Source organism: Papio anubis, chromosome 6, assembly GCF_008728515.1.
Source record: "Papio anubis isolate 15944 chromosome 6, Panubis1.0, whole genome shotgun sequence".
NCBI classification, from domain to species: Eukaryota; Metazoa; Chordata; class Mammalia; order Primates; family Cercopithecidae; genus Papio; species Papio anubis.
This window is the reverse complement of record NC_044981.1, coordinates 100664239-100687653: the sequence shown is the minus strand read 5'-3', so window position 1 is coordinate 100687653 and position 23415 is coordinate 100664239. Positions and strand designations below refer to the sequence as shown.

Here is a 23415-nt window from a genome sequence, read left to right as displayed (position 1 = left end):
CTTAAAAAAAAAAAAATTGGTCACCTTCAGTTTGCTTTGTTTTGTTTTTTTCCTCCATTCCATCCGTCTGCACTGTTTCTGTAGCATCATGGCCATACACACACTGTGGTTTGTCCCAGGAGTCTGGCTCAGTTGGCAGTTTGCAGTTGACCAGGCAGACCCTGTCCTAAAAGCAATCTGGCTGAAAAAAAGTCTGCACTTTCCTTATGCACATATGTTGAACTCCTCCGAAATGCTTTTTGTCCCACTCAGTTTTGCAGTCGTTTGGTCATTAGACAAAAAAAGCAGTCTTAGGGGAGAGCAAGGCAGGTGCTCAAGTGGCCCCGACCGCCTCTTGGGATTTGGCCAGTTGACAGTGATGTCTCGGCACTTTTATTTTGAGCCTCTGAGTCACAGAGCAGGCAATCCATAAGGAATCTTATTGTGGTGGCAGGTTTCTGTCAGGGTTATTAAAACCAAAAGAATAATGTTCTGTAAATAGGTCTGATAGTATACCTTGAAAACCTAGCAGGCTTTACTTTCCCAAGCACCTTGCAGTGGATCAAGAGAAACTAGGAAAAGCACCCACAAGAATGTGGAAACCGTGCAAGGGCCAGAAGCCAGGAAGTGACCGTTCAAGAATTCGACTTCAGGGTGTCCTGCACCTCCCCCATTCCCTCTTCCCCCTAGAACCTGGAGTATAGCAGCAGCCAGTGGACAGATGAGGAAAATCATTTCTTCTAGATAGCCATTCTTAACCCACTGCTGCAGTACCCACAGTTTATTTCCTCAAATTTACACTGGGTACAGAAGTTTTACTTTGGAAAATTTTGTATCTTAAACAGTTTAAATGGATAAAGGACAATGAGGAGGGCAGTAAGGGTGACTCACCTGCTCTTAATAAAAGCTGGAGTTCCCAAAGGCCTGTAAACCTCCTTCAGTGACCGCATGTGACCATTTATGTCAGGAACAAGCTCATCATTACCTGGGGAAGAAAGGGCTTATTGTCCAAGTGTAAAATGTTGGGTTCTGTGCCAAGCAATGAAATATTATCCATGACTGTGGCTGTGAAATTTGAAAAGAGAAGTGTGTTCCTCGTTCTGTACTGCCAGGCATTTTCTGACCAAGCTTTAATTTTCTGACCAAGCTTTGTCTGTCTCGTTTTACTAGTTTTGCCTCCATTTTTCTCTTTTCTCTCCCGAATGCAATTTGATTTCTAAAACCAGAGAAAGGGGCTTCCACACTCAGATCTTGTGAGACCAAATGCAAAAACAGCCATCAGATAATTAGATTAGATCTCATGAAAGCGTGGATTGTCAGTGTGTGTATATACACATCAGCTCACAAGTAGTCTTGCACTGGTGTCTGAAGGCTAGCTGTTCACTACTACAGTAAAGAGCAGAGGCACTCAATTATATGGAAAGCCCCAGGGTCACAAATAACTGCAGCTCCAGCTTCCTGCTGCAGACATTTGGTACCTCTGGCAGGTGCACACCAGCTGACTTTGTTTTCCTTGGAGGTACATGGTGAAAACACATCTTGAGCCCAAGCCACTTATGACTTACTTTGGCACCTTGAGTCCCATTTGGAAGAAAACAGGCACCCGTAGCAGCTTAGAGCACAGTGCACTTATTCCCTGTGGTTCAAACCACTTAGTGGTTGAACCTGTGAACTCTGTACTTGTGGAACCTTGGAGAGTTGCCTAGGGTGAGCTCCAGACCTGCGTATTGTAATAATCTTGTAGAGCAGTCCCATATGCATGGCTCTGGGAGTCAGGGGTGACAAATCATAGAAAAGCCTTTCAGGGATTATCAGTGAAAGTCTAAACTTTTTGAGACTTGTTTTTTTGTTGTTGTTGTTCTTTTAATAATGTTAAAACCCAACCTAAAATCAGTTAAAACAAAATTTCTGTGGGTTACAAAGTGTGCCGCCTTTTTACATACGTGACTTTTCGGATCCCCTGATTCTTGTTTTGATGGCTTCTCCTAGAGCTGTCTCTTTCTCCTGACTACTCCTGCTTCTCCTTACATTTATTTCAGATTACACTGGGAACATACCAGCTGATCTCCCTGCCTCCTTCTCAAGTCCAGATACCTCCTCTGGCCTTAAGGGACTTCCATAGTTCAGTTCTCTTTTTTCAGACTTAAACTTTGAAATTTATTTCCTAGCGATCACCTGACCAACTCTGGTTTATGATTCTAGGATGTTTTCTTCAAACCCCACCTTCCTTGTTCTTATCCTCTGTGAGCCAAATCAGATGGGACACAAAGCATCATTAGATTATAGGGATTCACATTATGCTGTGAATATGCAAGGGGCTAACCTAGATGGATCTGTAAATAGAAAGTATCGATAAAATATGTTAAGTGCCAATACCTCCAGGTTTAACACAGCCTCCTTCAGGGCACCACTTCTGGTGCACAGGACAGAAGAATAGGGAGGTCAGGCATTTGAAACTCTTTCCGTGAACAGTAACCAGCCCCTGTTACATATTTATTTCATTCTGTGGTTAGATTTGATGTCTCAACCTTTCTAGATAAACAGGCATTTAGAGTCTATTTCCTACTCATTGTCTTTCACTACAGAACTTGCATTCTAGTACTTGGGAGCCTTGTCTCAGGTCACTGAGCTAGCAACTTGCAGAGCTGGGAATTTTGGCTCCCTAGGCCGTTGTCATTTGCTGTACTACAGGTCATGGTGATGCCACGGTGAGGCAGGTGCTCAAATGGCACATGCTTGGTCTGCACTCTGTCTTTGTTGTTGTTGTTGTTGTTTATTTGTCCTTTTTTTCTAAAATTTACATGCTTTTTGTGTTTGTGGGGGGCACCAGGTACTGATCAAGAAGCTCTTAAAAATTAAAACATACCACAAGAGATAGCCTTTTACCCTCAAGATTACATTGATTTAGGCAAGTACAGTGTTCAGTATATCTGGTAAATTAGAATGCATGCTCACAGAATGCAACTGGAAGAATATATAAAGGTATATTCTAACAAATATCCAAGCGTAACTTAAACTAAGAAAGTCAATACTTGAGTCAGGTTATACATCTTACTGTCAGCGTTAATCGTATACCCTGTTATGGTCACCTTAAAACAGTTTGTCTGTAATCATGAGAATTGAGACAACATTCATAAGGATTGGCGGCTGTGCTGCTCACCGATCTGAATGTATTACTCCTTTCCAGTCGGGGGCAGCATATTGTTTCCCAGCTGTTAGTGAAGTGCATACACAGAGGAGTCGAGAAGAAAGGACTGACATTTTAATAATGATTATTCCATTTAAATGTGCCCTGTGGGAGTACTGTTTGGTTTTTGGTTTTCCAGCAAGTACTGATGGGATCACTAAATCGATTTTTCATAGACTTGACAGCATATGTTTAAAGTATTATGTGGGGAGGTGCTATTTCCACACCAGCCACTCTGTGGATGACTAGTTCTGTTTTATAAACCACAGCAGTGTCATTGTTTTCAAACATTAATGACTTGTCTTATTATTTCTTTGATTTCGTTCTTAAATGTTAGAAAGTAGTAGCATTGGCCGGGCGCGGTGGCTCAAGCCTGTAATCCCAGCACTTTGGGAGGCCGAGACAGGTGGATCACGAGGTCAGGAGATCGAGACCATCCTGGCTAACACGGTGAAACCCCATCTCTACTAAAAAAATACAAAAAACTAGCCGGGCGAGGTGGCGGGGGCCTGTAGTCCCAGCTACTCGGTAGGCTGAGGCAGGAGAATGGTGTGAACCTGGGAGGCGGAGCTTGCAGTGAGCTGAGATCCGGCCACTGCACTCCAGCCTGGGCGACAGAGCCAGACTCCGTCTCAAAAAAAAAAAAAGTAGTAGCATTAAATTCGGGAAATGTTTAATTAGTGTTTCGTAAGCTGGAATTCTTAGTATGTATAGTAGTCATTTTGTGTTGTGCACAATTACTGGGATCATCCAAATTGGAAAAGCAATTTTGTAGTACCTACTGATCATCTTTGGTCCATGATTGCTGTCCACATGAGTGTCCACAGAGAGGTAGGTGTCAGGTAGCAGGAGCCCCAGAGTGTTTTTATCAAGAGACCCCTGACTGGCTCTTGACCCTGGGCAAATCACTTGAGTTTTTTGTCAGTGACCTCCCAGGTCAAATGGCGCTAGATGAAGTCGACCATTTTTTTTTTTACCTGCATTCCTAAGTGACCCAGCTTGGGGAAGACCAGTTAAATTTCCACAATTAGGTTTCTCACCTTTTCTCATATTCACAGAATGCATTAGAATCTTCTAAAATGTATATACTTACTAGTGGTGTAAAAAAGAAGGCTGCATGAGATGGTGATGATGAGGATGAACACTTACATAGCACCCCTCATGCCAGATTCTGTTCTAAGCACTTGTATGCAGTGAGCCTTCGACTGTGGTGGGGATTAACCAAGTCCCTGACAAATAGTCCTCTCTTGCTATTACTGGCATTTGGTTGTAGTTTGTGATCCTTGCCCCCTTTGCATCTGGTGAGTCCCGTAGACTAAACCAAGCCTTATTTTACTTTTTAGGTATCATTTATCACTGTGATCTTACCAAAGAGGAACTGGAGCCAAGGGTTTTCCGAGAGGTGACCGTAAAAGGAATTGATGCTTCTGATTACCAGACAGTCCAGGTATGGAGAATAAGATCTCATTAATGTGAGAGTTAGGAAGTCTGACTTTCAGGCTGGGCCATTCACACTGCAGCTTATCAGAAGCGGTGGAGGCAATTCATGGTAATACAGACAAGTATTTTGGAGCCCCCACTGTTGACGGTCATTGAGCCAGGCACTCAGGATTCAGCAGTGAGCTGGCGTAGTCCCTGCCCTCCCCTAGCCTGCAGGTTCTGCTCCTATGGCTGCTACTCTTGGACAGGAAGCTGGAGTTCTTTGTACTGGGGCTCCTATTGCAACATTTCTGTCTGTGTCGGTCTGCTTGCTTGATTATGGGTTGTGTTCTAGCTCAGGTCTTTTGGCGTTGTAAATAACATGGGGATTTGCTGTATGTAAAGTATTGACTTAAGTGCTGTGAGTCAGTGTTTTTAGTCTGAAGTTCATGTGCATTTCTGCATGGCACAGAGTAGACAATAAAACATTTGAATGCATAAATTAATTAATTGTCATATCACCACAAGCTTCGTCTTTGGCCACCATCTTTTCAGGTTAAGAATCTCCTTTTTTGTTTTTTCAGCTCCCCAAGGGTACTGAGTCTTCCAGAAACTGAATCACTGGTTGATTGATGATGATGAAGAATGTCTCTGTTCCTTTGCAATGAGAGGTCACCAGTAGGGCACCAGGTGTTTATCAAGGCCCTCCCACCTGGAGGGCTGGACCACACAGGTCACAGATTAGGAATCAGAACATTATTTGTGAAGAAAGATTAGAACAAAGAGCTCTGGATGTTCCCCACCATGTTTCTGTGAAACTAGGGCATTATTATAGCTTGGTGAATTACCCTTCAGTTGGCTAGAAATGCGCTAGATGATAGGCTACATGTAGATCATGAATAAAGCTTTGTTTACAAAAACAGGTGGTGGGCTGGATTTGGTGTAGAACTATGATTTGTCAGCCCCTGTTCTATATCAGCATTTGGCACACTGGCCTTCTGTTTTATTGGAAAACACATGCCCGTTTGTTTACATACTGCCTGTGGTTGCTTTAGCACTTAGAGTGGTTGCAGCAGAAATTCTGTGGTCCAGAAGGCTTAAAATACTTAATATTTGCCCTTGAAGAAAGAGTTTTCAGAATCTTCATCTATGTAAATAGCATTTAAAAGCACAACATTCTTGATAGACAAACAGGGCCAAGAAGACATACAGGGTCAAGAAGCTCTGTCAGACAGACAGATCTACCTGGGGCAAGTCATTTAACCTTTCTGCCAGTTTTTTCAACTGTAGAGATTGATAGTATCTGTTTTATAGGATTCCTGTGGGATTATTAACAGAGAAGATATATTAAAGAACTGGCAGTAGAATATAATCTATTTTTTTCAATCAACATTAGAACTAAATATAACAGACTTGTAGTTTCCTGTTTATTTGGCTTCTTCTTAGTTTTGTTTTCACAGTGAGCCATTGCCTGGGGCGAGATCCTGTAGGGGCCTGTAGCCCCTCTCTGGTATTTTCATGGTTCATAAATTCACCCTCATCCTATATCAATCTTTTAACATCAGTTCACTTTTGGTCTGGCATTCTTTGCTCTTTTTTCTTTTCTCTAATTTGTAGAAAATGTGTCCCTATCAGCTATGACATTTGGTCTTTTCAAGGCCTAGTTCTGGTCCTTGCTTGGGTATCCCCAGCGAGGATAGGTGTGCCTCTCCTAACAGGAATGCCAGGGACACCCAGGCAGCACCCAGCAAGTGTTCTCTCCTCTGCTCTCAAGAGCACAGCCTCAGCTGCCCTAGGTAGGATGGGGTAGGGTTGCCCAAGAGAGATCCTGATCTTCTCATGCCTATGAGGGGGCTCAGCTCTGTGTAAAACAAGACACGGTTTTCTTGTTTTTTCCACTTCCCACAAACATTTAATACCCAAGTGTATAACTGCCTTTGGAATGTGGGGAAGGGAAGGATCCCTATAATAATGACAGCTGCCAGGGAGGATGCTTCTTCCAGGGAAATACCTCTTTTTTTTTTTTTTAATAGGTTAAGTTCTAAAGTACATGTGCACAACGTGCAGGTTTGTTACATATGTATACATGTGCCATGTTGGTGTGCTGCATCCATTAACTCATCATTTACATTAGGTATATCTCCTAATGCTATCCGTCCCCCCTCTCTCTACCCCACAAGAGGCCCCGGTGTGTGATGTTCCCCTTCCTGTGTGCAAGTGTTCTCATTGTTCAATTCGCACCTATGAGTGAGAACATGCAGTGTTTGGTTTTTTGTCCTTGCGATAGTTTGCTGAGAATGATGGTTTCCAGCTTCATCCACATCCCTACAAAGGACATGAACTCATCCTTTTTTATGGCTGCATAGTATTCCATGGTGTATATGTGCCACATTTTGTTAATCCAGCCTATCATTGATGGACATTTGGGTTGGTTCCAAGTCTTTGCTATTGTGAATAGTGCTGCAGTAAATATACATGTGCATGTGTCTTTATAGCAGCATGATTTATAATCCTTTGGGTATATACCCCGTAATGGGATGGCTGAATCAAATGGTATTTCTAGTTCTAGATCCCTGAGGAATCGCCACACTGTCTTCCACAATGGTTGAACTAGTTTACAGTCTCACCAAGAGTGTAAGTGTTCCTGTTTCTCTACATCCTCTCCAGCACCTGTTGTTTCCTGATTTTTTAATGATTGCCATTCTAACTGGTGTGAGATGGTATCTCATTGTGGTTTTGATTTGCATTTCTCTGATGGCGAGTGATGATGAGCATTTTTTCATGTGTCTCTTGGCTGCATAAATGTCTTCTTTTGAGAAGCATCTGTTCATATCCTTTGCCTACTTTTTGATGGGATTGTTTTTTTCTTGTAAATTTGAGTTCTTTGTAGATTCTGGATATTAGCCCTTTTGTCAGATGAGTAGATGGCAAAAATTTTCTCCCATTCTGTAGTTTCACTCCGATGGTAGTTCCTTTTGCTGTGCAGAAGCTCTTTAGTTTAATTAGATTCCATTTGTCAATTTTGGCTTTTGTTGCCATTGCTTTTGGTGTTTTAGACATGAAGTCCTTGCCCATGCCTGTGTCCTGAATGGTGTTGCCTAGGTTTTCTTCTAGGGTTTTTATAGTTTTAGCTCTAACATTTAAGTCTTTAATCCATCTTGAATTAATTTTTGTGTAAGGTGTAAGGAAGGGATCCAGTTTCAGCTTTCTACATATGGCTAGCCAGTTTTCCCAGCACCATTTATTAAATAGGGAATCTTTTCCCCATTTCTTCTTTTTGTCAGATTTGTCAAAGATCAGATGGCTGTAGATGTTTGGTATTATTTCTGAGGGCTCTGTTCTGTTCCATTGGTCTATATCTCTGTTTTGGTACCAGTACCATGCTGTTTCAGTTACTGTAGCCTTGTAGTATAGTTTGAAGTCAGGTAGCATCATGCCTCCAGCTTTGTTCTTTTGACTTAGGATTGTCTTAGCAATGCGAGCTCTTTTTTAGTTCCATATGAACTTTAAAGTAGTTTTTTCCAATTCTGTGAAGAAAGTCATTGGTAGCTTGATGGGGATGGCATTGAATCTATAAATTACCTTGGGCAGTATGGCCATTTTGACGATATTGATTCTTCCAATCCATGAGCATGGAATGTTCTTCCATTTGTTTGTGTCCTCTTTTATTTCATTGAGCAGTGGTTTGTAGTTCTCCTTGAAGAGGTCCTTCACATCCCCTGTAAGTTGGATTCCTAGGTATTTTATTCTCTTTGAAGCAATTGTGAATGGGAGTTCACTCATGATTTGGCTCTCTGTTTGTCTGTTATTGGTGTATAAGAATGCTTGTGATTTTTGCACATTGATTTTGCATCCTGAGACTTTGGTGAAGTTGCTTATCAGCTTAAGGAGGTTTTGTGCTGAGACGATGGGGTTTTCTAAATATACAATCATGTCATCTGCAAACAGGGACAAAATTTGACTTCCTCTTTTCCTCATTGAATACCCTTTCTTTCTTTCTCCTGCCTGACTGCGCTGGCCAGAACTTCCAACACTATGTTGAATAGGAGTGGAGAGAGAGGGCATCCCTGTCTTGTGCCAGTTTTCAAAGGGAATGCTTCCAGTTTTTGCCCATTCACTATGATATTGGCTGTGGGTTTGTCATAAATAGCTCTTATTATTTTGAGATACATCCCATCAATACCGAATTTATTGAGAGTTTTTAGCATGAAGGGCTGTTGAATTTTGTCAAAGGCCTTTTCTGCATCTATTGAGATAATCGTGTGGTTTTTGTCTTTGGTTCTGTTTATATGCTGGATTACATTTATTGATTTGCCTATGTTGAACCAGCCTTGCATCCCAGGGATGAAGCCCACTTGATCATGGTGAATAAACTTTTTGATGTGCTGCTAGATTCGGTTTGCCAGTATTTTATTGATGATTTTTGCATCGATGTTCATCAGGGATATTGGTCTAAAATTCTCTTTTTTTGTTGTGTCTCTGCCAGGCTTTGGTATCAGGATGATGCTGACCTCACAAAATGAGTTAGGGAGGATTCCCTCTTTCTCTATTGTTTCGAATAGTTTCAGAAGGAATGGTACCAGCTCCTCCTTGTACCTCTGGTAGAATTCATCTGTGAGTCTGTCTGGTCCTGGACTTTTTTTGGTTGGTAGGCTATTAATTATTGCCTCAATTTCAGAGCCTGTTATTGGTCTATTCAGGGATTCAAGTTATTCCTGGTTTAGTCTTGGGAGGATGTATGTGTCCAGGAATTTATCCATTTCGTCTAGATTTTCTGGTTTATTCGCATAAAGGTATTTATACTATACTATTCTCTGATGTTAGTTTGTATTTCTGTGGGATCAGTAGTGATATCCCCTTTATCATTTTTTATTGCATCTATTTAATTCTTCTCTCTCTTCTTCTGTATTACTATTGCTAGCCGTGTATCAATTTTGTTCTCAAAAAATCAGCTCTGGATTCATTGAATTTTTTGAAGGGTTTTTGTGTCTCTATCTCCTTCAGTTCTGCTCTGATCTTAGTTATTTCTTGCCTTCTGCTAGCTTTTGAATGTGTTTGCTCTTGCTTCTCTAGTTCTTTCAATTGTGATGTTAGGGTGTCAATTTTAGATCTTTCCTGCTTTCTCTTGTGGGCATTTAGTGCTATAAATTTCCGTCTTCACACTGCTTTAAATGTGTCCCAAAGATTCTGGTACGTTGTGTCTTTGTTCTCATTGGTTTCAAAGAACATCTTTATTTCTTCCTTTTGTTATGTACCCACGAGTCATTCAGGAGCAGGTTGTTCAGTTTCCATGTAGTTGAGTGGTTTTGATTGAGTTTCTTAGTCCTGAGTTTTAGTATGATTGCACTGTGGTCTGAGAGACAGTTTGTTATAATTTTTGTTCTTTTACATTTGCTGAGGAGTGCTTTACTTCCAACTATGTGGTCAACTTTGGAATACGTGCAATGTGGTGCTGAGAAGAATGTATATTCTGTTGATTTGGGGTGGGGAGTTCTGTAGATGTCTATTAGGTCCGCTTGGTGCAGAGCTGAGTTCAATTCCTGGATATCCTTGTTAACCTTCTGTCTCATCGATCTGTCTAATGTTGACAGTGGGGTGTTAAAGTCTCCCATTATTATTGTGTGGGAGTCTGAGTCTGTTTGTAAGTCTGTAAGGACTTGCTTTATGAATCTGGGTGCTCCTGTGTTGGGTGCATGTATATTTAGGACAGTTAGCTCTTCTTGTTGAATTGATCCCTTTACCATTATGTAATGGCCTTCTTTGTCTCTTTTGATCTTTGATGGTTTAAAGTCTGTCTTATCAGAGACTAGGATTGCAACCCCTGCCTTTTTCTGCTTTCCATTTTCTTGGTAGATCTTCCTCCATCCCTTTATTTTGAGCCTATGTGTGTCTCTGCATGTGAGAAGGGTCTCCTGAATACGGCACACTGATGGGTCTTGACTGTTTATCCAGTTTGCCAGTCTTTGTCGTTTAATTGGAGCATTTAGCCTATTTACATTTAAGGTTAATACTGTTATGTGTGAATTTGATCCTGTCATCATGATGTTAGCTGGTCATTTTGCTCATTAGTTGATGCAGTTTCTTCCTAGCATCAATGGTCTTTACATTTGGCGTGTCTTTGCAGTGGCTGGTACTGGTTGTTCCTTTCCATGTTCCTTTCCATGTTTAGTGCTTCATTCAGGAGCTCTTGTAGGGCAGGCTTGGTGGTGACAAAATCTGTCAGCATTTGCTTGTCTGTAAAGGATTTTATTTCTCTTTCACTTATGAAACTTAGTTTGGCTGGATATGACATTCTGAGTTGAAAATTCTTTTCTTTTAGAATGTTGACTGTTGGCCCCCACTCTCTTCTGGCTCAGAGAGTTTCTGCCGAGAGATCTGCTGTTAGTCTGATGGGCTTCCCTTTGTGGGTAACCCGACCTTTCTCTCTGGCTGCCCCCAAAATTTTTTCCTTCATTTCAACTTTGGTGAATCTGATAGTTATGTGTCTTGGAGTTGCTCTTCTTGAGGAGTGTCTTTGTGGCATTCTCTGTATTTCCTGAATTTGAATGTTGGCCTGCCTTGCTAGGTTGGGGAAGTTCTCCTGGATAATATCCTGCAGAGTGTTTTCTAACTTGGTTCCATTCCCCCCCATCACCTTCAGGTAGACCAGTCAGACGTAGATTTTGTCTTTTCACATAGTCCCGTGTTTCTTGGAGGTTTTATTCGTTTCTTTGTACCTTTTTTCTCTGAACTTCTCTTCTCGCTTCCTTTCATTCATTTGATATTCAATCACTGATACCCGTTCTCCTAGGTGATCAAATTGGCTACTGAAGCTTGTGCGTTTGTTCTTGTTCTCGTGCCATGCTTTTCAGCTCCATCACATCATTTTAGGACTTCTCTACACTGGTTATTCTAGTTGGTCATTCGTCTAATCTTTTTTCAAGGTTTTTAGCTTCTTTGCAGTGGGTTCAAACTTCCTCCTTTAGCTCGGAGAAGTTTGATCGTCTGAAGCCTTCTTCTCTCAACTCATCAAAGTCATTCTCCATCCAGCTTTGTTCCGTTGCTGGTGAGGAGCTGCGTTCCTTTGGAGGGGGAGAGGCCTCTGATTTTTAGAATTTTCAGCTTTTCTTCTCTGTTTTTCCCCCATCTTTGTGGTTTTATCTACCTTTGGTCTTTGATGATGGTGACTTACAGGTGGGGTTTTGGTGTGGATGTCCTTCCTGTTTGTGAGTTTTCCTTTTAACAGTCAGGAGCCTCAGCTGCAGGTCTGTTGGAGTTTGCTGGAGGTCCACTCCAGACCCTGTTTGCCTGGGTATCAGCAGTGGAGGCTGCAGAAGAGTGAATATTGTTGAACAGCAAATGTTGCTGCCTGATCGTTCCTCTGGAAGCTTCGTCTCAGAGGGGGTACCTGGCCGTGTGAGGTGTCAGTCTGCCCCTACTGGGAGGTGCCTCCTAGTTAGGCTACTCAGGGGTCAGGGACCCATTTTAGGAGGCAGTCTGTCTGTTCTCAGATATCAGACTCTGTGCTGGGAGAACCACTACTCTCTTCAAAGCTGTCAGACAGGGACATTTAAGTCTGCAGTGGTTTCTGCTGCCTTTTGTTTGGCTGCGCCCTGTCCCCAGAGGTGGAGTCTACAGAGGCAGGCAGGCCTCCTTGTGCTGCCTCCACCAGGTCGAGCTTTCTGGTGCTTTGTTTACCTACTGAAGCCTCAGCAATGGCAGGTGCCCCTCCGCGAGCCTCACTGCCGCCTTGTAGTTAGATCTCAGACTGCTGTGCCAGCAATGAGCGAGGCTCTGTGAGCAAGACTCCATGGGCGTGGGACCCTCTGAGCCAGGCACAGGATATAATCTTCTGGTGTGCCATTTGCTAAGACCATTGGAGAAGCGCAGTATTAGAGTGGGAGTGACCTGATTTTCCAGGTGCCATCTGTCGCCGCTTCCCTTGGCTAGGAAAGGGAATTCCCTGACCCCTTGTGCTTCCCAGGTGAGGCGATGCCTCGCCCTGCTTCGGCTCACGCTCAGTTGGCTGCACTCACTGTCCTGCCCCCACTGTCTGACAAGCCCCAGTGAGATGAACCCCGTACCTCAGTTGGAAATGTAGAAATCACCCGTCTTCTGCATCGCTCACGCTGGGAGCTGTAGACTGTAGCTGTTCCTATTGGTCATCTTGGAACCACCCCAGAAATACCTCTTACCACTTAGTATGATTGGAGTGTTTCCCCTATTCGATGGCTTTTTTTTTTCTGTTCTAATAATGGTAATATTCGTTATAGATGACAAGCTAGTTACCACCTAAAAAAGTATTGTTTTCATTTACAAATGAAAAGATAAAACATGACAGCTAAGCAAGTGCCTCTGTGGAATACAAATCTACCAGCCGCATGCATAGCAGCCTGGAATGTCCAGGTTAAACCGAGTAGAACATGCACTTAGGCACCCCCAGGTGCCTGTGGCAATGGAACACTCCCAGAATTTCCCTGTACCTGGATCTCCACTTCCCAAAGAAAACTTCCTGGCATTGAGCCTCTTAAATACTTACAATTTTTGTACTGCTGTAATATGAGGAATAAAAAGACTCATGGTAAATATTTAAACAGTAACTGGACAGTACAGATTTTAATGCGTTGCTCTTCGTTTCCATATTTAGAAAATGCAACTTTGCCCTATGTATAATGCCAATAGATCTTTTATCTACTGATTATGTACCTCGTACATGTTGTACTGTTATTAAAATAGAATTCTTTCATTGTGTAAAAGGTGCCTTTGAAACACAATATGATGTCACAACAGCATTGTCACAACAGCATTGACTTGTATGGCTTAAAATCTGTTTTGCAGTGGTTTAGATTCAAGTGTATGTATGCAGCAGAGCTTTGACATGCAATGAGAGCGTGACAGATGTTCTCACATTTTGATCAGGCTCTTGGCAGTGTTGCCAACAATGACCTACCACTGTAAAAAGCAGACTCTGGAGAGAGATTTGTGGATGAATGGAAAGCATTCTAATGGTGCGTAATAGAAGCCACATTTTTGATTCTATTACACTTTATTTTCATTTTCAGTTACTTTAGGATAATGTTACTTTTGATTCCACTTGACCCTGGGGTTTATATTTACCCCATAGGTGACTTGAAAAGAGTATGTCCCAGGCTGTCTGTCATTTCTTCATTCATTCTGTGAGGCATATTATCATTTGGATGTGAATACTGCAGCACAGATTACTCTGCATGGTTAGTCAACACTGTGACCAAGAATCCCTTTTAATGGTGCTGCCTACCTGGTGGTGTAGCTGATAAAATAGACCAGCCAGGAGAAGGAGAAGGGCCAAATAAACATGGCTAAATGAGCCACAGAGTGCTCCTCTTTGTGTGATTTGTTAATACATTCCTTCAAGACCCTGAGCATCTCGACTGGGAAGGTGAGTGATCTGGTGTCATATTTTACAGACAGACACAAACAGAGCTGCTGTCTCTATATAACCTTTATCCATTCCTGATTATAGCTGTGGGTAGAAAATTGATCTGTACCAGAAATACAATTTTGAAAATCTGATCCTAGAAACACTGTCAGTTTATCTTCCAATCTGGAACACAGATAAGAATTCAGTTTTAAATAGGTTTATCAAATCTGCAATTGATTCATCTTTTTCCTGCTTTTTATTGTAAATGACATAACCATGTAATATTGATTAGAACTTGTGTGCCATTGCCTTTTAAAAATAAGTCGAAATACTGAACATAGAAATTATATTTGTAAAACAGATTTGGTGGTAAGTGAATTTACCTGAAAAATCTGTCTACATTTACAATCAGCAATATGTTTCATTTTAAACAAAGTGAAGTCACAGGGAAATGGGAGTTAAATGTAGCCTATCAATAAATATTCATAGTATGATATGCAACGCCAGGTACTGTTTGAATACAAAGAAATTCCAGACATAAGCACTGCCCCTGGGAAATTTACAGTCTGACTGGAAAGTTGAAACATACAGATCTGAAAAGATCGAAGAACCCAAGGATGTTATCACAGTGGTCGGGGAAAGGCACAGGCTTCGGTCGGTGCTGTGGTGGTCACAGGCCATCCTGGCTGGGATAAAGGAGGAAGCCTTCACAGGAGGAGTGGAAGTTAGGCAGGGCTTTGAGGGAATGGGTGTTTTTATAATGTCCAGTTCCCCACTGAGATTCCTGAACAGTTTTACCACTGTCCTTTGTTCAAAGATTGCTTCTGCCTTTTTGTTACAGTAAATTCAAGAAAATAATAATCCTACCCTCAGTACCCTGTGCAGTGGTTGCCTGGGGCACTTCTCTGTGGATGAAATAGTGTACTGTGGTTGAACGTGGTGTCACAAAGGAATGTAATGTAGCAGAAATACACTTTGATTCCTCAGTGTTTCATCTTTGTTAAGCCAGCTAGAGATTGGCTTTTCTTTCCAAATGAAAGACAAGATTTATAGACCTGAAAAGAACACTTAACTGAGTCTATACCCTGAGTCAACTCCATTAACAAGTGTCTACATTTTATAAAAATCAGTATAAATTAAGAAAATCCAAGTACTCATATTTTAAGAAAGGGAGAAAACTTAATACCAAGGAAAAATAATAAAGATTTTATAAGTAGTTAACATTGATTTTATTATCTTTACTGTTGTTCTCTTATACTTAATAGGAATTTGGCTTTTCTGGGGATTACCTGCTATAGTACATATGAAACATCAATAACATGCCTAAGGCGGTTTGCTTTGCAGCCGAGCCAAAATGCTAAAGTAAGAAGATTCTTTGGCTTTACCAACATGCCTTGGGGTGGAGGGAGTGGGATTTTTTCTTTCCCTTTAATTCAGATTTTTCTAATCTTAGTGATAGCTGATGGGTGCTTACTAGCATATAGGCTTTGCCATTCAAAGAACATATTCTCAGAACATTAATTAGTGTTTTAATACTCATTAACTTCTGCGCCGAGTTCATGACACATACAGCTTTTGAGTGTTGCCTCATCCACATCCTTGGTGAGCTGACTGTTGAACGGGTGGTAGTGTCTTCCCACAGCAGCGTGTTCGTGTGATTGGGTACAGGTCAGAAATTTTCAGAACGGTTTAGTGAAGGGCAAATGGGGCAGCATTTTCAAAAAGCAGCTTTTCGAGGGGTCACTGCTTTCATACGATTAGGAAACTGCTTGAATTGGTATCAGCTGTTCTTGACGATCTAGTACCTGAGCGTTTGTGTTATTTTTGATATTATGCTTCATGGTGACATACGTTACGTTAGAATTTCACACATCGTGCAGGCATTCTAGATTGAGAGCATAATATTCATATTCAGAGTGTACGTACTCATGTCCCTTTCTCCTCCTCTGGATACCAGCTGTGTGATTCTGGAAGATAAGTCTGTTTTCTTGCTGTCTTATAATAGAGAAGTAAGTTATATGGCCAAAGTCTGTAGTTGCTGCAGTCTCTGCTCCACTCTACATAAATTCTCTCCTGTGTCTAAAAGAGGACATTACTTTGCAGCAACCTGAGACTACGTAATCTATGATATGGTGAATGGGTGTATGTCAGCTGGCTTATAAAGATGTTTGTTAGGAGGTGACGTGCATTCTATCTGCTTATGTCTTATTGGTGAAAACATACACTCGGTTGCAAAGAGGTTTGAGATATAGTTTTATTCCCAGAAAAAAAAAAAAAATGTGGCCAGCTAAAAATTAGGGCCTTTTTATCAAGGAAACAAGAGGAATAGAGAGGTATTGGGGGACAACTAGCAGTCTGCCACACAATGCAAAAAAGACCTTCAGCAAGAGCTTTTTGGTGTAGACCCTGAGATCAGGGCACCCAAATGCCATCTGGTGGCCAGGTACCTAAATCTCAGGATCAGAGTTGGAAAAATGAAAGCTCCTAAAAAATAGAATTTTCAGATATTAGAATTGTTGACAGCAGAAATCACACACTACAAAGACAGAAGCACCTGTTCAGGAGGCACTCCTCCCATGAAGAAAGAAATTTAATACTGTTTCTAGAACATGAAGCGTGATGCAAGCGTATGGGAATATTTGGGCATTAGGATGGACGCTGAGGGATTGCCTGGCATGGTGAGGAAGCTGCGTGAGCTAGTGTCCAGATGGCTTTCCAGGTGTTTGATTCTCTGCTAAGTCAGCGTCTTGCCTGGGATGACCCAACTCCCAACTGCCCTCCTACACGGTCCCTGAGCAGGATGTGGACACAGTCCATCCTTTGCGCCTGCTGTTTGGAATGGAAGCATGGTACGAACCCACCTATAGAAAGGTAATCAGGTCCCTAATTTCATAGCTGCCTCCTTTGCTTTTTCCTAGGGGGTATGTTTTTCCACTGGTGTGATTCTGGCCTCAGGACAAGTTGTATGCCTTCCAACTGCATGTACGTTAGAGTTAATCTCATAGAGCCCTCTTATTTTACAGACAAGGAAACTAAAATTCAATCAGTGTAAGTGTATTAACAGAGGTTAAACTGTTAACAACTGACAGAGCCAAGACTGGAACTTAGAACTCTAGATCTATGCTAATCCTGCACATTTTGTTATCAAGATAAGTTATTCTCTCTGTAGCTCAGGGTTTTTGTTTTCACCTCTTAAACAAACATACTAGCCAGGCACAATGCCTTATACCTGAAATCCCAGCACTTTGAGAGGCTGGTGCAGGAAGATCACTTGAGACCAAAAGTCCAAGACTAGCCTGGGTAACATAGCAAGACTCCATTTCTACAAACAAAAAAAAATTTTTTTTTAATTAGCCAGGCACGGTGGTATACAACTGTAGTACTAGCCACCTGGGAGGCTGAGGCAGGACGATCATTTCAGCCCAGGAGTTCAAGGTTACAGTGAGCTATGATTGTGCCACTGCACTCCGGTGAGACCCTATCTCTTAAAAAAAAAAAAAAAAAAAAATTAATTAATTAATTAATTATTAGACTAAATGGCCTCTAAATACCTAAGCTTTCTTACCTCTAAAAAGTATAGTTTCTACACCATGTAAGTATCTTGTGATTACTTTGTAGATCCTTATAGAACCTGTTAGATAACAATACTCAGTGTAAAAGGGGAGATAATGAGGGACCACAAATTTATATTTTTATTATTTGTAAATATGATTTATTTAATGACTTGTTTTATAAATAATTTTAAATATTTTATAGTGAATGTTAATGTTCACTTCTAGTCTCCTTGTTACATGTTAATGGAGATTGTACTGCTTTTTCATTAGTTTATTTATGTCATACAGGCATACCTCATTGTATTTTGCTTTATTGTATTGTACTTTGCAGATTCCTCATTTTTTAAAAACTGAAAGTTTGAAGCAACCTTGTGTTGAGCAAGTCTGTTACCACCACTTTCGCAACAGCATATGCTCAGTTCATGTCTGTACATTTTGATAATTCTCACAATGTTTCAAGCTTTTTCATTATTACATCTGTTATGATCTGTAATCAGTGAGCTTTGATGTGACTCTTGTCACTGTTTTGGAGCATCACGAATGCGCTCATAGAAGGTTGTGAATTTAATTGAAAAGTGCTGTGTGTGTTCTGACTGCTTCGCCCGTTGGCTACACCCTCATCTCTCTCCCTCTCCTCAGACCTCCCTGTTCCCTGAGACATAATCATGTTAAAATTAGGCCAAATAATAACCCTACAGTGGCCTCCAAATGTTCAAATGTAAGGAAAACATGAACATCTCTCACTTTAAATCAAAAGCTAGAAATTGTTATGCTTAATGAGGAAGGTATGTCAAAAGCTAAGATAGGCCAAAAGCTATAGGTGCCTCTTGTACCAAAGAGCCAACTTGTGAATGCAAAGGAAAAGTTCTTGAAAGAAATAAAAAGTGCTATGCCAGTGAACACATGAATGGTAAGAAAGCAAAACAGCCTTATTGCTGATATGGAGAAAGTTTGAGTGGTCTGGATAGAAGATGAAACCAGCTGCAACCTTCCCTTAAGCCTAGGCCTAATCCATAGCAAAGCCCTAACTCTCTTCAGTTCTGTGAAGACTAAAAGACATGAGAAAGCTGCAGAAGAACGTTAGGGAGCTAGCAGAGGTTGGTTCATGAAGTTTGAGGAAAGAAGCCATCTGCATAACATAAAAGTTCAAGGTGAAGCAGCAAGTGCTGATGTAGAAGCTGCAGCATGTTATCCTGAAGAGCTAGCTAAAATAATTGCTGAAGGTGGCTGCACTAAAACATTTTCAATAGGCAGAACAGCTTTCTGTTGGAAGAAGATGCCATCTAGGACTTTCATAGCTAAAGAGAAGTCTGCCTGGCTTCAAAGTTTCAAAGGACGGGTTGATTCTATTAGGGGCTAATGCAGCTGGTGATTTTAAGTTGAAGCTAGCGCACACTTACCATTGTTAAAATCCTAGGGCCCTTAAGAATTGTGCTAAATTAGCTGGGCACAGTGACTCATATCTGTCATCCCAATGCTTTAGGAGACCGAGGCAGTAGGAACTCTCGGGCCAGGAGCTCAAGATGAGCCTGGCAATGTGGTTGGATCCCATACAAAATTTCTCTACAAAAAAATTAAAAATTAGCCAGGCATGGTGGCATGTGCCTGTAGTCCTAGCTTCTCAAGAGGCTGAGACAGGAGAATCACTTGAGCTCAGGGGTTCAAGGCTGCAGTGAGCCATGATGGCACCACTGCACTCTAGCCTTGGCAACAGAGTAAGACTTTGTCTCTTAAACAGAAATGAAAAAAAAAAAAAGAGAAGAAGAATTGTGCTAAATTCACTCTGCCTGTGCTCTAGAAATGGCCTGGATGGCAGCACATCTGTTTATAGTGGTTTACTGAATCTGTTAAGCCCACTGTTGAGACCTACTGCTTAGAACAATTCCTTTCCAAATATACTGCTCATTGACAACGCACCTCGTCACCCAAGAGCTCTGATGGAGCTGTACAAAGAGATTAGTGTTCTGTTTATGCTTGCTAACACAATATCTGTTCTGCAGCCCATGGATGGAGGAGTAATTTTGACTACCTTTGTAAGGCTCTAGTTGCCTTACAAATGGATGGATCTGGGCAGAGTAAATTGAAACCCTTCTGGAAAGGATTCACTATTCTAGATGCCATGAGGAACATTTATGATTTGTGGGAGGAGGTCGAAATACCAGCATTAACACGAGTTTGGAACAAGTTGATTTCAACCTTCAGGGATGACCTCAATGGAGGAAGTCACTGTGGATGTGGAAATAGCAAGAGATCTAGAATTAGAAGTAGAGTATGAAGATGTGACTGAACTGCTGCAATCTAATGATCAAACTTGAATGGATGAGGAGTTGCCTTCTTGTGAATGAACAAAGAAATTGGTTTCTTGAGATGGAATCTATTCCTGCTGGAGATGCTGTGAACATTGTTGAAATGACAACAAAGAATTTAGAATATTCCATAAACTTTGTTGATAAATCAGTGGCAGGGCTTGAGAAGCCTGACTCCAGTTTTGAAAGAAATTCTGCTGTGGGCAAATGCTATCAAACAGCATTGCATGTTGCAGAAGTCTTTCATGAAAGGAAGAGTCAACCAGTGTGGGGAACTTCACTGTTGTTTTAAGAAATTTGCCACAGCAACCACATCCTTCAGCAACCACCATCCCAGTCATCAGCAGTTATCAACATTGAGCCAAGACCCCCCTCCGCCAGAAAAAAGATTACAACTCACTGAAGACCCGGATGATCATTAGCATTTTATAGCAATGAAGTATTTTTAAATTAAGGTGGGTACTTTTTTTTTTAAAGACATAATGCTATTGCTTTGTACACTAGTGTAAACAGCTTTTATATGTACTGGGAAACCAAAAGTGGGTGTGACTTTCTTCTTTGTGATACTTGCTCTATTAGAGTGGCGTGGACCTGAACTACAGTATCTATGAAGGTGTGCCTGTATAGACACACACTTAGATTTTTATTTAAATCCTAACGTTGGTCACCATGGGGCAGCTTGAACCCCCACTTGAAATATATTCAGAAATAAAACTTTATTTATTCTTTTGCTTTTGTCATCTTATCTCTGGTTGACTTCTCTCAGGATCGTATTCAGGGATTGGCATTCATGTCAACAGTGGCACCAGCCACCTTCTAACTCAAATTCAGAAGAATATTCACAGATCTGTTTTGGAAACAGTAGCCCAAGACCTCTGCCCCTTGTGCAGTGAATCTGGATGGCCACTTCTGTACTCAAAGCCGGTGATTTTTCTACCTGCAGGGTTACATCTGTCCCAGTGTCTGTCACCCTCTCTCTGCCATCCTAATAGGTGATGGTAGACAAATAATTAATAGGATTAGCAGGCCATCTAGAAACACAAGTGTGATCATTGTTTAGATTTGCTCTACCTAGAGGAGGCTTGGCAGGAAAGAATTGGGGGTAATCTTTTCCTGCTTTTCTTAAACTCCAGGGGCAACAGGTTGCCAGCGACTCAGCTGTTTTTGGCTTTCTGCCATACTCTTTTAGAACAAAAGGAGAGGAGAGACAATAGAAGCTTCGTGTGAGCTGTCCACCTGCTACACAGATTTCTTCCCTCTCCTCCCCTCCACTTGTTTTGCCTGGAGTTACACTGATGGTCAATGGGTGACGGGTGAGTAAAAATAGACCCAGTGCTAGGGATATTCCATTATCTCCCTGAAGGAAAAACCATTACTGGCATTACTGTCATTGGTCTGTGAAGGAGGGAGGAAAAAATTTCCATCTCCACAAGTGTAGTCTTTTGATTTGGATTAAGTGTACCTTGACCTGGGTTTAGGGAGGTAGACTGGATTATTCTCTGGTCACCCTCTGTGCTGACTCCATGTAAGATAGAGAGAGAAATGTTGTCATAGTTAGAAAAATGGTAGTAAAATATTGTGAAGTGGAAGGCATTGTGAGGGTACCTCGTAGAAACATATGCAGGTTCCTTGTCATTGTCTGTGTTGGGTACATGCTCCTTCACACAACTTTCGATGCTCTTCTTCATTCAGCCCTGCCCCAGTGCCGCCCCATAGCCCCAGACCATCATACTCAGACTCACCTCTGCCTCGTCTCTCCATGACCCATCCTGGTTCTGCTCATTTTTCTTTACTATTTTCTGAAATTCCACACATCTTTCAATATTCATCCAAACGCCAGCTGTCCTGTAGAAGCTTGTCTTCTTGCTCCTGCCCCTGGGAGCTCAGTGTAAGGCAGAAGACAGGGAAAGAGGACAGTCAGCTGTTAGTTGAAAATACAGCATGGATGTGTGCCCATGTTCTCGGTACATAAACTCATTGCTTCAGAGTTGAGTTGCCCTGAGAAGCAGTGCTGGCTTCTCTGATCAGGCTGTCACAATTAAACAGTTGAGTACTCTGAGGTAGTTAGTTCTGGGTCTTCAATTGATATAAAACACTGTGGCTTTGTTAAAACACTAGAGAAAGCTTCATCATTTATGTTGGTTCATGTCTCAAAAGAAAAATTTAAATCATCTTCTCAGGCTGAATTGACAAATGCAGCCTATTTTAATTCTGTCTTTAAGATCATCTAACAGTTAGTTCTGAATCCAGTAATAGATGACTCCTTGTTTCCTCCTAGCCTCTATGTGTGTACATTTGTATACATATGCCTGTATGGAAGTAGCCGTAAACATTGATAAATGCATACAAGCATGTCTTTAAACAGCATTCTTTTTCATCTCAGTTCAGGTAGAGGGTGATTGTGAAATTGGATTTCAAATAGAAAGTCATTTAGCCTGCAAGTAAAAAATCATTATATGTGTGCCACCTACATCTGGAGCCTCAAGTTTTCTGTTCTGCCTAGGATATATCTAATTCAACTCCAGAATTTAATATGTATATAGCTAATTTAAGTATTTGGAAGAGACTTAGAAAGAGTATAATCTGAGCTGTGGATGGCATGTTGTTTAAGAATCTGCAGATTTGATTGTGTTTGGAAATGCTGACTTTGACACCATTGCTTAGAATCCTTAGAGATAAGAGCAACAAAGGAGTGTTCTGGGATTCCTAAAGCTCACCTGTTTGGATTTACAATTCATTTATGTCTATGTATGGCTGCCTTTCCTTGCCTTCATCAGAAATTCTCTATCAGCATTAATAGGTGGAGGTGGGATGGGGAAGAACCCCTTTCATTCATCCTCAGTTTGTTTTTATTAAGAATTTGCCATGTGCCAAGCATTGTGCTAAACACTGGGAATGTAGCAGCGACCTGAAGACAAGTTGTCTTTGCCCTTATGAGAAGAAATACTGGCAAAAACAAGTGAACAGAAAATAAATGTCAGCATTGCAAGTTGGGAGAAGAGCTGTGCATGAAATAAACAAAGACTGCAGCCGAGAATGACAAAGGGCCCTCTGCAGTTGGAGTGGTCACGGGAAGCTCCCCTGAGTTTTCAGTTAAATGGAAACCTAAAGGCTCAGAGGCAACTAACCAAGTGAAAATGGGGGACAGGCAGCCCAGAATGTTAAAGCAAAGACCCTGAGAACAAAGCACTTGGTCTCAGAGAGGACCTAAGAGAAGCCCAGTGAGTAAGCGGGGAGTGGATGAAGAGCAGGGGGAAGGCAGAGAGCCTCATGGCCATGTTAGGGATGTCAGATTCATTCCAAGTGTGATAGGAGTCACTGCAGCATTTTATACTGGAGGGCAGCATGGTTCTGATGTAAGAAAATAATTTTCTGTTTTGTGGAGAACAGATTAGAGGGGCTGATAAGGAAGCAGAGAGAGCAGATGGACATTGGTAGCAGTAGACCAGATAAGAGATAAGGTGGCCCAGGCTGGAGTGGGGACTGTGGACACGGTGGGCTGGTGAGTTTGGAATATACCTGGAAGGTAGAATTGCAAAGACACGCTAAGGGATTGCATGTTGGAGGGCTGAGAGAAAAGGATGTGTGAGG

General features: G+C 41.6%; 1 protein-coding gene and 1 long non-coding RNA gene across 3 annotated transcripts in view; both read left to right on the top strand.

Annotated features, from left to right (window-relative positions):
- PREP (prolyl endopeptidase) overlaps positions 1 to 23415 on the top strand; it is a 134005-nt gene that overhangs the window by 75514 nt on the left and 35076 nt on the right. For both annotated transcript variants that reach the window (XM_003897963.4, XM_021937646.2), the window contains exon 10: positions 4510 to 4613. In XM_003897963.4, coding sequence (XP_003898012.4) covers positions 4510 to 4613 — 104 coding nt within the window. The remainder of the gene's footprint in view (positions 1 to 4509; positions 4614 to 23415) is intronic.
- Positions 12479 to 13916, top strand: LOC116275339. The gene is made up of 2 exons (XR_004184371.1): positions 12479 to 13572; positions 13689 to 13916. It is a non-coding gene; the product is annotated as an uncharacterized LOC116275339 (long non-coding RNA).